General features: G+C 30.3%; 1 protein-coding gene across 2 annotated transcripts in view; it reads left to right on the forward strand.

Annotated features, from left to right (window-relative positions):
• Window positions 1-14,143, forward strand: part of LOC150102025 (lysine-specific demethylase 2A-like) — a 478,446-nt gene that overhangs the window by 456,171 nt on the left and 8,132 nt on the right. For both annotated transcript variants that reach the window (XM_090400997.1, XM_090400998.1), the window contains exon 16: window positions 5,228-5,392. In XM_090400997.1, coding sequence (XP_090257123.1) covers window positions 5,228-5,392 — 165 coding nt within the window. The remainder of the gene's footprint in view (window positions 1-5,227; window positions 5,393-14,143) is intronic.

Here is a 14,143-nt window from a genome sequence, read left to right on the forward strand (position 1 = left end):
ATCTAGATAAAATAAAACAAAATGAAGAAATAGAAATAGAATGGCTTAATATAAAAATGATACTAAATGCAGCAGCAAATGAAAGCTTAGGAAGGACCAAAAAATTCAATAAAAGGAAAAAACTGAAGATCCGGGATGATACAATCAAAGAAATAATCAAAAAGAAAAAAGAAGCCTCTCACAAATGGTTAAGCAGTAAAAGATTAGAAGATGAAATAGAATATAAAAGAATAAGAGCCATAGCTAAAAGAGAAGTCAGAAAAAGACAGAGAATCATGGAACAAATTTGTTTCTAATTTAGAACATGATTTATATAAAATAAGATCCAATGTATATAAGATTTTGAAACACTTAAATGCAGATACCAAAAAAAACATAAAATTAAACACCGAATTGAAATTAGAAGAATTTTTAAATTAGCACACAGAATTGTGGATAAATATTTTAAAAAAGACAACTGGCAAACAATTAACAAAAATGAAAAGGAAATAACTAAAGAAGAATTAGAAATCAGCCTGAAAGAAACAAGAAATAGAAAATCACCTTGAGAAGATAAGCTAGGTTCAGAACTATATAAATATGCAGGAACAAGATTGAACGAAAGACTCTTATTATTTTTAAATAAAATTTATTCAACTGGTATCCTGCTAATAGAATGGAAAAAAAGCAGTTGTGATTCCTTTCTTTAAAAAAGGTAATAGAGATGACCCTAAAAACTATAGACGTATCAGTATACTAAATTCCTGTTACAAAATATATAGCAGAATCTTAAATAGCAAGTTAATGAAATATTCCGAAAACTTTATTTTAGAAGTAGAGAATGGATTTAGAAAGGGACGATCATGTATAGACTCAGCCTTTTACCTAAAATTAATAATAGAGAAAAGAAGAGAATACAATTTAGAAACACATATTGCATTTATTGACTTTGAAAAAGCATTTGACAAAGTTAAAAGAAACATATTATTTAACATATTAAAAGAAAGACAAATACCAAATAATATCCTAAAAGCTATCACAAGTATATATGAAAATAATCAAATACAAATAAGATTAAATCACGAGCTATCATATACAAGAGAGATAAACCAAGGGGTCCAACAGGGATGTCCCCTCTCAGCAACTCTTTTTAATATCTACTTAAATGAAATAATAATAAAATGGAATAAAAATTTACATGAAGGAATTAAACTTTCTCCTACAGTGAACTTAAACACACTCCTTTTTGTCGACGACCAAATAATAATTACAAACTCTGAAGATAACTTATAGAAAGCTATTTTAGATCTAAATGAGATAGCCAAAGATTATGGTATGATAATATCAACAGAAAAATCAAAAACTAGCCTTTAAAGGATAAGATCCGGCAAGAACTAAATAGTAATAGATAACAAGATCTTAGAACAGGTGAATTCATTTAACTACCTAGGATGTATGATCACATGTGAAAATGAAAAAGATATAAACGTAAAAATTGCAAAGTATTTAAAAATAACAGGTGTAATTAACTCTATATTTAAACCACACCTAGTTCAAAAACAAACCTGATTAGAAGTATACAATACATTAGCCCTACCAGTCTTAATGTAATGAAGTGAAATCTGGACAATAAAAAAAAAAAAAAAAAAAGGACAAACAAAGATTAATAATAGCAGAAATGAAGTTCATGAGAAAAACTGCAAAGTATACCCTATTTGATCACAAAAGAAACGAAGAAATTATGAAAGAATTAAACCAAGAACCAGTAATAGAAAAAATTAAAAAATATAAACATAAATGGATGGAACATGTTCATAGAATGAAAACAGGAAGATTACCAAAACAAACTTTAAAGTACAAGCCATTAGGAAAAAGAAAACCAGGACGTCCTCTTAAACAATTCAACGATGACTTCTAAGGCCAGAACAGGCCATGCAAGGCCTAAATCCTTGATATGCATGATGATGATGATAGGTTATAACAGTCTAATTGTACAAGGATATTGCAAAAAATTGATGTGTTCAACTGGCAGCCTGTCAAATTCTTTGGTGAGTTTAGAGAAGTTAATAAGAATTTGCATCCAAAAATGAGTTGACAGACAAGCTATACTTTGCAAGGAACAGTGTAGGTTGAATAAAGGGAGGTCATGTCTGAGCAATTCACTCATAGTTTATAATAATGTTATGTTATGGCTGAGTCGGATAAAAGGAATGGATACACTTTGCATGATGAGATTTTCAGTGTCGTATTATCACACTAGAGATCTTTGAGTTATGGTGGATAGGGAGTTGAAGTTCAAAGGTCACATAGCCAAAATTCTTCTGAAAGGTGTTATAGGATATCAGCTGATGAAAATTTTTCATTATATGGATGGTGGAGAGAGAGAGGACTAGGAAGCATCTGTGGGAGTTCAGTTTGTGTGCAGTTATGAAATGAATGAGAGTACTTTTTTTCTCATAGGATAGCAAATGATGCAGCAGCATTGTAACAAGTGTATAACACTTTGTGGGGAATATGTAGAATAATGTGTAAGGTACATGGTTCTACCCCAATTCCTTCGTGGTGATTATCACAACTTTTCAGTACACCTTCGTAAATCTCTTGATCAAAGACTGCAGATATGAAAGTCCTAACAACTTAGCATTCAGGAATGTGTTTGCAGAGCTAATCTCAGGTGGTTTGGCCACTTAAACAGAACAGGAGAGGAAAGATTAGCTAAAGAAGTGTTCTTTGCCAGGTTGGCAGAAAAAGACCCACAGTTAGACCAAGAAGACAGAAGACAAGAAGACAACCTTAGAAGACAGAAATATAAGATCTGATAATATTGGAATGTTGACAGATAACTGGCTAATCTGGAGGAAAATTGTTGATAGGATTTGTAATGTAACTTTTTATGTAGTACCATCATAAGATCCTGTACACCTTCTAAGGAATTTGATGATGATACAAAATCTTGTGCAGAAGTTTGAGTATTATAAGCAGACATTAGAAATCTTCTTCAGCCTACAGATAAATGGGTAGTAAACTTTTCTGATTTTAAATGTACTGAAGATGAAATTAATATTTTATCTAGAGACTTTAGTTTCTCTGCCATTTTGTAGGAAATTCCTTATGCTGATTTCATGCTACAGATAGAAAGTGACCTACATGATCTTCCTTCTGATTCAGCTAAAATTATGTTTTGAAGTGACACATATTTTATCATCATCATCATCAAATTCCTGTCATGTACCCTCAAGGGGTGTACAGGATATGACAGTACTACATGAAAAAACTACATCATTACTAACTTCCTATCTACAAATTTTATATAGTACAAAATTGCCAGCTTTAAATATTCCTAGTCAGAAATTAATTCATTTTGACACATTTAATTAAAATATTTTAATTGAATGTGTAAGTACACTAATGCAGTTGACTCACTATAACGAATCTGTAAGTTGTAAAAGAATAGTTTGCTCTAGTGGAAGGTTTGTTATATTTGTTATATTTGCAGTGTATTGATGCTATGGAACTTGAGCTGGAATTTTGATGGTTTATTATAATGAATAAATTCACTCTAGTGGTTATTTGCTGTTGTAAGAGTTGACTATAATACACTGTTTGTTTTCTTCACAAGCAAAATGGCTTCTTTTAAAAAAATCTTGGATTGTGTAGTATGTTGTGGAGCTAGAGAATTGTTGAATTATAGGCTGTTCAGTTACAGAGGCTTGCCCATACATAAAATCCATTATCAATGCATAAGAAGACATGTGCCTAGTGACTGCTAGTTAAGACTTTTAGCAGAGCCACACAATTCCATGGTAAAAGTATACATAGACTTTTTTTAAAGGAGAATCCCATCGGCAAAAGATTATAAACCTATATTGTATCAACACCGAGTGAACTAAGGAACCAATAAGCTGGGGACCTTGCTCTAAAAACCAACTTGGAATTTTTTCAAGCCACATGACATCCATTAAGTAGAATAGTGTTCTAACACCAGGCAGTGAAAGTTACTTGCCACTTAAAGAATGATCCAATCCATATCAACTTTGAATGATTAACCAGGTTTGATTCAGAATTTTTATTCATTAAAATAAATGAAAATTGAATGAAAAGTCTATGAGTCATACCTTGTTAATTATTCAAAGGTGATCCAGTCCATAGTGAAATTTGAACACAATAAGCTGTAAGTTGAAAAGTAGAGATGTTATCCAATCCAAATCAATATTAATTTGATCAGTTCAGTGATCACTTGCCTTTTTTCTTACTAAGATTGTTTAAAAATAACCATCTGAGTGTGAACAGATGGTCTACTGATAGAAAAGCAGCAGAGAGTATCCATTTCATTTGATACTATTCAACAACACAATTCTAGTAGTCCAGTACAAGTCTAATTAGACAAGTTTTTATTTACTGTTAGAATGATAAATATTTTAAATGTAAAGTTTGACATAATTAGAATACACCTAACTCTCAATTTACAAGGTACTCAAACCACAAGATTTTGATTTTGCATGGTAGATAAAATGCTGCAAAAATTTTGTTTTGCATGGTATGATTTTGGTTTCACATGGTTTAGGAATAACAAAAAAAAAAAAAAAAAAAAAAACTGTGTTGTATTAAAAAGCTATGTAGATGTGCCCTATACCTATTGTTATGTGTTTTATACCTAGCATGTAGCTATTAAGTATGTCACTCCAGTTGTTGTTCAACTGTTACTGTACACTGAAGTATCAGTCTCCAGACATGTGTATACAGTGTTTAGATGTAATAATCAAGCCGTGAACTTTTATTTAGGCATATAACTGGTTCACTAATATAAGTATTACTGTATTATTTATTAACATAAATTGTTTGAAAATGATAAGGAATCAGTTGATCAAACATTGCTACACACACACACACACACACACACACACTATGTTTTTAATTATAAATTGTTTAAATAAAGGTATTGTTTTGTAGAGTATTGTATTATCTTTAATTTTTGTTCTATCTATACATAAAATAAACTGCTAAATTTATTTTAAAAAATGCATAAATCTTTAATTGAGTATTACAAAAGCTATCCTCTCATTTTCTGTACGGGTGTTAGTCTCAGTATTTTTTGCAGAATCAGTCTAGTCTAGTCTAGTCTAGTCTAGTCTAGTCTAGTCTACCATGTAAATTGAGGGTTAGGTGTAGTAGATTTATTCTCTGTAAATTTTAACATAGTTAAAGTAACTCAAAAGAATGCATTTCTTTTTTTTTTTTATCCCCACAGATCAAAGCAGAACATATCATAGTAAAACAAGAACCTGTGGAAGATGGAAGCTCTGTTAGTTCAGATGATGGAGAATGTAATATAAATAGAATCAAACTAAATAACAGTCAGTCAAGAATGACAAGGAAGCGATCAGCTTCATCAGCTTCAGATGATAGGGAGGAGGTGGGTTCACATCATTCATTAAAGCAAAAATATGCTCGTGTGCGCTTAAGACAGAGACATTAATATTTTAATTGTAATTAATCAAGACATTTTATATGTAAATTATTAGCTCTTTGTTGATGTGCTAGTCTCACATTTTTGGGAAATATTTGTTTTCTGCAGCTCTTTAGTCACATACTTTAAATCAAACAAAAAAAAAGTACTACCTTTTACTTCTCAGGTCTATAAAAAATTTTGTATAAGAATGAACTGTGATATATAGATATAGATATATATTAACATACAACCTGACTGTGATAATAGTATTTTGATATGTAGGAAATAGTCAATAAATCTGTTTGTTTTTCTGACTGTTAGTTCAGATGAGCTTTTAATCCTTAGCTGAAAAATTATTTTTTTGAAAATCATTTTCAGCATTATTGGCATTATTAGTCCCATATAAAATAGCAGTAAATGGAACATGACAAATTTATATTAATTTATAGCTTAATAAATTTTACCTTAATGTTATAACATTAACACTTTCATTTTATTTGGTTATAACAGTAAGATTTATGTTGTTTTTCTCTGGTCATTTTATTTATTTATTTTCTTGTATCTCGATTTGAATATATTCATATACGTAGTTATTACTTGGAAGATTTCATTAGATTTTACTCTTCTCTAGAAACTTTCTTGTTTTTTAATGGAAAAGAGTCTCTACTACAACTGTTTTAAATATCATAAATATTTTACACACTAATGTTCACATTGAAATATATCAGAATTAAAATGAAATCTAGTTTGACTTTGAAGTAGTCATTTTTCTGTACACAGTAGCTACTCATCAGTAATTTTATAATGCAGCTATTCATATTAGTAATTTTACAGTTATTTGCAGGCCAAGATAAGAGACAATTATTTCATTTTTTTTTATAGAATATGTCATACTTTTCTGTTAAATATTTTTGCATTAGGTTTGGTTCACCTCTTATATAAATAATCTGCTTATGTCTTTTTTTAATTACCATGTAACATCACCTTGTAAGTGATGTACAAGTCAAGATATGAGTCCTGCATAAATTTATTCTTTACTAAAAATACTCAAGTACCTTTGAATTTTGAGTAGCTTAATGTAAATGACTTATTGACTAATTGAATGGTGTGTAAGTTAAATTATTTGGAAGATAACAAGAAGCAACAGAATTCATGCTCAAATAATACATAAAAATGATTACATGTTTAACTTACTAATAACCTAAAACAGAATGTTTATAGGCAAGTGATATCATTGAGGGATTATTTAATGAGAAGGAGTATTAGTTTTCATTACTGATATTATTATATGTAGTTATAACAAGAGCACGTAATGTATTTTGTTATTATTCCATTTCTATTAATATTTTATATTAATAACAAAATTCTATTAATAGTTTATATTAATAATAATAATATATATATATATATATATATATATTATTAAATTTTTATATGTAAGATAATCCAAAGTTATTTTCTGTTGTAAAAATTTAATTATCGAATAACTAGGTGTAAGTTAAATGACTAATTGAATGGTGCGTAAGTTAAATTATTTGGAACAGAATTCATGCTCAAATAATACATAAAAATGATTATGTTTAACTTATTAATAACCTAAAACAGAATGTTTTAGGTTATTAGTAAGTGATATCATTGAGGGATTATTTAATGAGAAGCAGTATTAGTTTTCATTACTGATATTATATGTAGTTATAATAAGAGCACATAATGTATTTTGTTATTATTCTATTAATATTTTATATTAATAACAAAATTCTATTAATAGTTTATATTACTAACAATAATATATATATTATTAAATTTTTATATATAAGATAATCCAAAGTTATTTTTTGTTGTAAAAATATAATTACCGAATAACTAGGTGTGTTGTTTTTAATACCCTGCAACCCAACTTCAATACATTAATAGTTCTTGACATGTCTAACCAATATTCAGTTTCAGATTCCATATTTTCTATATTCCCAGTTACAGTGCATCATTATTTTAGAGTCTTCACTTTCAAGTATGTGTACAGATGTATGTAAATGAGTGCTAACTGAAATTTGTAGACATACATAACAATTCAGGAATATTTTATCATTTTAATTTTTTTCTGATGCACCTATGCAATTACTTATAATAAAATAAACAACAAGTTGAGTGTGCAGAAACTGTTTGGATATTGTTGTTTATTTTTATTTTATTTTATTGGAAAAAAAAATCTGCTTATGCCTTTCATGCCCTTATAGGGAGTAGGTAAGGCTGTGTTTTAGGCTTGGAGACTGAGTGGGCAGTTCAACCTCCACTGATAGCCAATCATAGATAGCTGGCCCACGATTATCACTAATTTTAACTGGTTTCCAGTGGGTAGACTGGCAAACAAGTGCCATCATCTCATGGTCCCTAACACGATATGCTATTTGTCTGAAATAGTGTGGGTCTGTGGTCAATTTCTTGAGTTATATATATTTTTTTGTTTGTTTGTTTGTGTGTGTCACCTGAAAAACAGTAGTCTCTGGTCCTGTTGTTTTATTTGCATTGCTGTCAGTTACTTAGAAAGGTGTAGGAAGCAGGAATTGAAAATTGCATGCTTCGTTTGTTATTTGTTTCGTTATTAAATTTTAAAATAAGAAAGTCCATTTCATTAAATCATTTTCATTAAAGCAGGAAGGAAATTACGAATGATTAATATCAATTACAAAAATTATGACAGTAATAATAATAAAGATTTGGATGTCTATTTTAAAGTACTGAATTCTCAGATTATTTATTTGCTTGAAATATGTCTAGAGATTCCTTTTGAAAGAAATGCTTTTACCATATTAAAGCAAACAGGAAATATTTACTTTATTTCAATAATTTTAATTATTCACATACATTAAATCCTTATATAACCAAAGGAATATTGCTTTATTTACATATATCAAAAGTTCTAAAGCATAACCTGAGTTTTGTCTACCCTTTCACTTTTTACACACACACACACACGCACAAAAACCATTTACTTTATATATGATTTGATTATGTAGCCTTTTTCTATATATATATATATATATATATATATATATGACACAAAATTGCTAATTACAAGTTTTTAAGAGAATTGAGAATTTCTTATTCACTTGCTTTAGAAAAATGAGTGAAATTAAGTAGTTTACTTTCACCATGTAAAAAGTTCTAAAATGTTTAAGAAGAAATATACCATGCTGTAGATGCTAAAAGTTCCTGACTTGTATCTTGTAAGCAGATCTGCAAACTGATTACTGGAATTCTATTAAATGTTTTTGCTTGAGGAAGTTGTTAATAGTAATAGTGACTCCAGAATAAATCTCTTCTTTCTTGTGAATGGGATTCACATAATAAAGTCTGTTAAGACAAAATTTTAAATGAAGGGAAATTTTTATTTAAATATTACTCAAGCTTTATTGCAATCAACAAGCTAAACTTTTGGAGTCATGCATTCCACTCCCAACTGTCCATTTTCCAAATCCTGCTACTATTAGTCTTTTTTCTCTCTCAAAAGGCAGCAGATAGGTGATATTTTCTGATTATATATTCATTACTGAGTAGAAGATATGTGTCATGTTGCTTACGAATAAAAATGCAGAGATAGTGTGCATAGATAATTTAAAATTCATTTTTTAAAATTAATGTAATTATTCGTATTTGGAAAAAATTTTCTTATATCCAAACATAGCTTATATAATTTTAATAGTTTCTTGAAATACTTTGTATTTTTAAAATTGTACTCATGCAGGTAATATCTCCTCTTCCTCCCCCCCCCCCCCACTTCCATTTTCTTCAGGATCATAAACCAAATCATAACTGTTAAAAATCACTTGCCTTAAACACATATGTACATGTTTAACATGGGTCATTACAATAATAATAGTTAATCTAACATTTACCAGTCATTCTGAGGTGGTAGGTTTTTGCCTCCTGCAGAAAAATAGATTAACAGACATACACAGATGGACATAATACATTTTTCTCATGACCTTAACTGACTTTTGATATAATCACAGACAACAGTTACTTTTGTCAGTCAAGTTTAATGTTTCTTTCTTTTTTCTTCATAATTTTACTACATTGTAGATAAATTTGATATAGTGATTTTTCAGTTTATCATTTTGTTGTTGTTATTATTACTTTCTAAGAATCTACTAGCTTATTGTAGGCAATTAATCTCTGAGTATCTAATCCTGGAATTAAAAGAATTTATCTTTATTGCCCTGACCACCCACTCTTGATAGTGCATTTCATTTTTACCACACAGGAATTTGAAACTAATTTCTATCTTTCTCGCACCTCAGAGCTTCCATGATGGATCACTCTCCTCTCACTATTCTGCTTGTTAACAAAACATATAGTTATTGTAGATGTAACTTAAGTATATATAATTGGACTGTATACTTAAGTCACATCTCTTTCATATTTGTGAATATGCTAAAAATTATTAAGAAATGAAAACAGAAGTGATAGTATGTATCTCAGTAAAAGGCAAGGCATTCTGGTGAGATATTTAAGATGTGAAAAAGATTACAGTATTTCCTTTTCTCCTTGTGGAATATTAAAAAAATCTATCATTTACACACACATATATCATATGAAAAGTACTCAAAACAAGTACTTCTAATAGAAGTACTCATTTCTATTCATGCATGAACTAATTTTCCTGATATATATCCTTATCATATTTTATAAAATATATCAGATAAATGTTCAATTTATAGAAGAAATAAAAATATTTAAAATATTAATATTAAAAAATTAAAAGGAATATTAATAATAATATTAATATTCCTTTTGTAAGTGTTGCATGATTTTTTAGATCAGAAATTTAGATCATTATAATCATATATTTGAATCTTATGTAGATTTCCACCATTCACCAGTTGATAACTTTTCAGACAACTTTTTAGCAACATTAGTAAAAAGATTATAGGTAGTAAAAACACCATGTATTAATGACCGTCAAAAATGATTTTAATCATTTTGGTAATAAAACCATCCTGCATTATAATTATGAATAAAAGCGGTTGTTGAGATTAATAAAAATATGAAAAAAATTCTTTTAATAGAATACTGTTCATTATTTTTATTATTCTATTGATTTCTCATAATGTATTTTATGAGAATAATTATATGGATAGTTATTAGCTTCCAATTCAAATTAAGCTGACAGAGTTTTCTTTAGCAGCCTCACCAAGTATATTTTGAATTGGAAGTTAACCATCCATATGTAAACTAAAATAGACTCCAAATTATAAAATAAGTGTTGATGTGTTTTTGTGTGTAATATATTTTGATATTCTGGGAAAAGATCTTTCATAATAATGATCTTTTGATAGTTGTGAAGATTAGTCGTATTTTATTGTTGTATTTTAATGAGAGTTTACTCTGACAGTTTGAAAGTCTGTTAATTTTTTTTTCTCCTCGTTATCTCCTTTTCTTTTGTTCCTGAGTTTTAATTAGAATTTCTTCTTCACTGTCTGGCTGTAAATGTTAAAAGAAGTTTGAAGATTGTTTTGAAAGGCCTAATCCTCATTCACAATCAAATTGAATAGTTCAAAGTGTTAAGAAATATTGATTGAAAACAGGATTATTTTACTGAATGGTTGACATATAATGCACCTGGTTTTAAATACTAAAGTGCAAAAAAAAAAAAGAAAAAAAAATTCTTATTGCACCACCTGCTTTTTTTTTGGAATGAAACATTTAAGACTTCCTACTGCTTTTCCAGCATTTTCACTTGATTTTGGAACTAAATTCTCTCTCTCTTTGTCAAAAAAAAAAAAAAAAAATAGTATTTAGAAGATTATAAAGTATAGTAACACAATAAACTATGTGTGAGTGATGACTAGTATAAAACATATTAGCCATTAAAAATAGCTGCTCAAACAAGCTTGGTGCTGGGGTTAAAAAAAAAGTGGTGATAAATAGAGAACAAACATAAAAGAGATCAATAGGGAATAGAAAACAAGGAGGTAGGGAAATGATGCTCTGTGAAATTGTTGTTGAAATTGAAGTTTTTATCTGATTGATATCGTTTGCATAAAGGAAGGTAATACAGTCACTATTTACTGTATTTATAAATATATATATATATATGATGATGATGATGATGATTTGTTGTATTAACTGACTGAGATCTCACGATTAGAACAAACAGTTAAATTTATTAAATACACAACATGTTTCATCAGAGTGGCTGACTTCTTCATGTATGAGAGAACATAGAAAGCCAATAAAAAACACTATAAAGAAACATTGAGTCACTATAAAACTATAAATTCCACAGTTAACTTTGAACTGGAGCTACAGTCCGTGTTAAAGTTCTATTGTTAGACACCTGTGCGCATGTGGCTTAACGAGCGTGCTAATATCTGACAGCAGAGCTGAATGAGTCCGGTAAATTGTAGCTGATGTTATTGTTTGTATGGAGACTATGAAGTTCTTCATATTCTACCTCATTGTGGCATATGTGAAGGTTTGAAGTTGTTGTCCAGTTTATCTCATGTTGGTGGCCTTCATTATTTGTTTATTGAAAACAGGACATGGCTTGAGAGGGCACTAGCTCTGGTTCTTTTGTAAGCAATGTCTCTTCGAGACGTAGGAGGATGGATTTTTCCATTTGGCCATAGTATGGTTTTTCGCAATCACATGTGATTTTGTACATATCTGGGAATTGTAGATGGTTATGAGCTTGTTTGTATTTGCTTAAACTTGATCTTAGTTTGGGAAGAGTAGAGAAGCACGTTTTTATGTTAAACTTTCCCAAAATTCTTCTTAGTTTCTTGTAGGAGCATGCTGATGTATGGCAAGGAGATATAACCTTTGAGATCGTCCTGTGTTTCTACGTTGTTTCGTTTACGGCGGTATAGTTGTTTATTGATAGTTTTTGAAGAGTAGCTATTGTTTTTGAAGGTCCTTTTAAGATGCTGTAGTTCATTTTTTAGTTCTTCTTCATCTGACAGTACAGATCTGGCATGATGCGCTAGAGTTGAGATGATACCCATCTTCTGTGACAGTGATGTGAGGATGCATGCGGGTATCTGTCTGTGTGTGTAGGTTTTCTAAAGATTGAGATTTTTATGGAGTCAGATGTCTTATTAAGTTTTACATCCAGAAAAGGTAGAGATCCATTTTCTTCAATCTCCATGGTTAATTTGATGTCTTGGTGGAAGTTGTTTAAGTGATTTAAAAAAAATTGTGAAGATTGTCAATACCGTGTTCCCAGATAAGGAATGTGTCATCAACATATCTAGGCCAAATTTTTGACATAGTTGAAGACTCAAATTTTGTTTTCAAAATTCTTCAAAATTTTGTTGAATTTTGAAGACTCAAAAGGGGGCAGAACCCTCTTTTGAGTCTTCAAAATTTGAGTCATCAGAATTCAAGAACTGTCCTACCAGTTTGGAAATTGGCGGGGGGGATTCTTTCACCCACTCTCTTCCTCTTGTATATAAATGACCTGCTCGAACAGACTTCTAATCCTATCCATAGCTTTTGCAGATGACAGTACACTCCATTCCTCCTTTTCATTCAACAAACCTGTTAGTGCTCAAGTATTAGAATCCTCAAGATCTATCATGACCAGTAACCTAAACTGGGGAAAGGACAGTCTTGTAAATTACACAATCAGATTTCTCTTCATGGACTTGCCCACTCACACCACTAATGTGCTATAAGTCTTGTGGCTTTTCATGTGTGGATCTGATATTTAAAAAAAATCATATCGTAAGAACAAGCCTTTAAGCCCCCATGACAATTTCCAGATTGGCTTTCATAACCATAATTTTTTAAGTTAAGGTGGTTAATTTTATGTCCAAATATGTATTTTTGTGTGCATTCTGTTGCATGGTTGTGGGATGAAGAATTTTCCAAGAGGTAAAACTATGCCACCTCCACATGAGATATCTCATTTACCTTCAGTTGAAAAGCCCCAATAAACTTTCTTCACACCCCACACAGGATTTAAAAACAGATCTTTCCAACCAAAGATCTTTATTGAAACCAACTGAACTACAAATTATTAGTGAAGGCATTTTCAAGGCATCATAATTCATTCTTATAGAATCGGGGTGCTTAAGGGTCAAAGCTGTATAACTGAGAGGAGACCTCCACATAGCCTTTAAAGGAATGCAGAGAACCGACCAGGGCTTCTGACCTAATGTCCAATCCTCACCTTCTCGTGGTGCACTCTGTTGGGTATCTACCTGGATACTGAACGAATGAGGATGGGCTGGCAATTTGGGATTTAGCCGAACAAATTGTATTCTTATTGGTTAAACCAAAATAAAAAATGATGGTACAACATGACAAAATTTCATGCCAACTGGGCCGTCGCCTGGTTAAACAAGGCCCCCATTGTTTTCGCCAGGGAACCAGGACGAACAGCGAAAAGTCAGTTACTGGAACAAATCTGAAAACACACCCCAACTCAGCATCACCAGAGTTAAAGATCGGTACTATCAACATAAGAAGACTGAATGGCAAAGAAATGGAGCTAGCAGAGGAATTAGATAAGTACCAGATCGACATAATACGGGTGACTGAAACAAAAAAGACAAAAATTAGTGAGATCTTTCTGAGCAATAAATACAAAATTTTATATTCAGGCAATGACAATCAAGGAAAAGAAGGAGTAGCCATAGTATTCAACACAAAATACGAGGCTAATCTTCTTGAATGGCAGGCAGTCTCAAGTAGAGTGAAGTGAGCAAATAT

The sequence above is a fragment of the Typopeltis vanoorti genome, chromosome 11 (assembly GCF_054136105.1).
Source record: "Typopeltis vanoorti isolate ZY-2024b chromosome 11, IOZ_Tvanoo_1.0, whole genome shotgun sequence".
Lineage (NCBI taxonomy): Eukaryota > Metazoa > Arthropoda > Arachnida > Uropygi > Thelyphonidae > Typopeltis > Typopeltis vanoorti.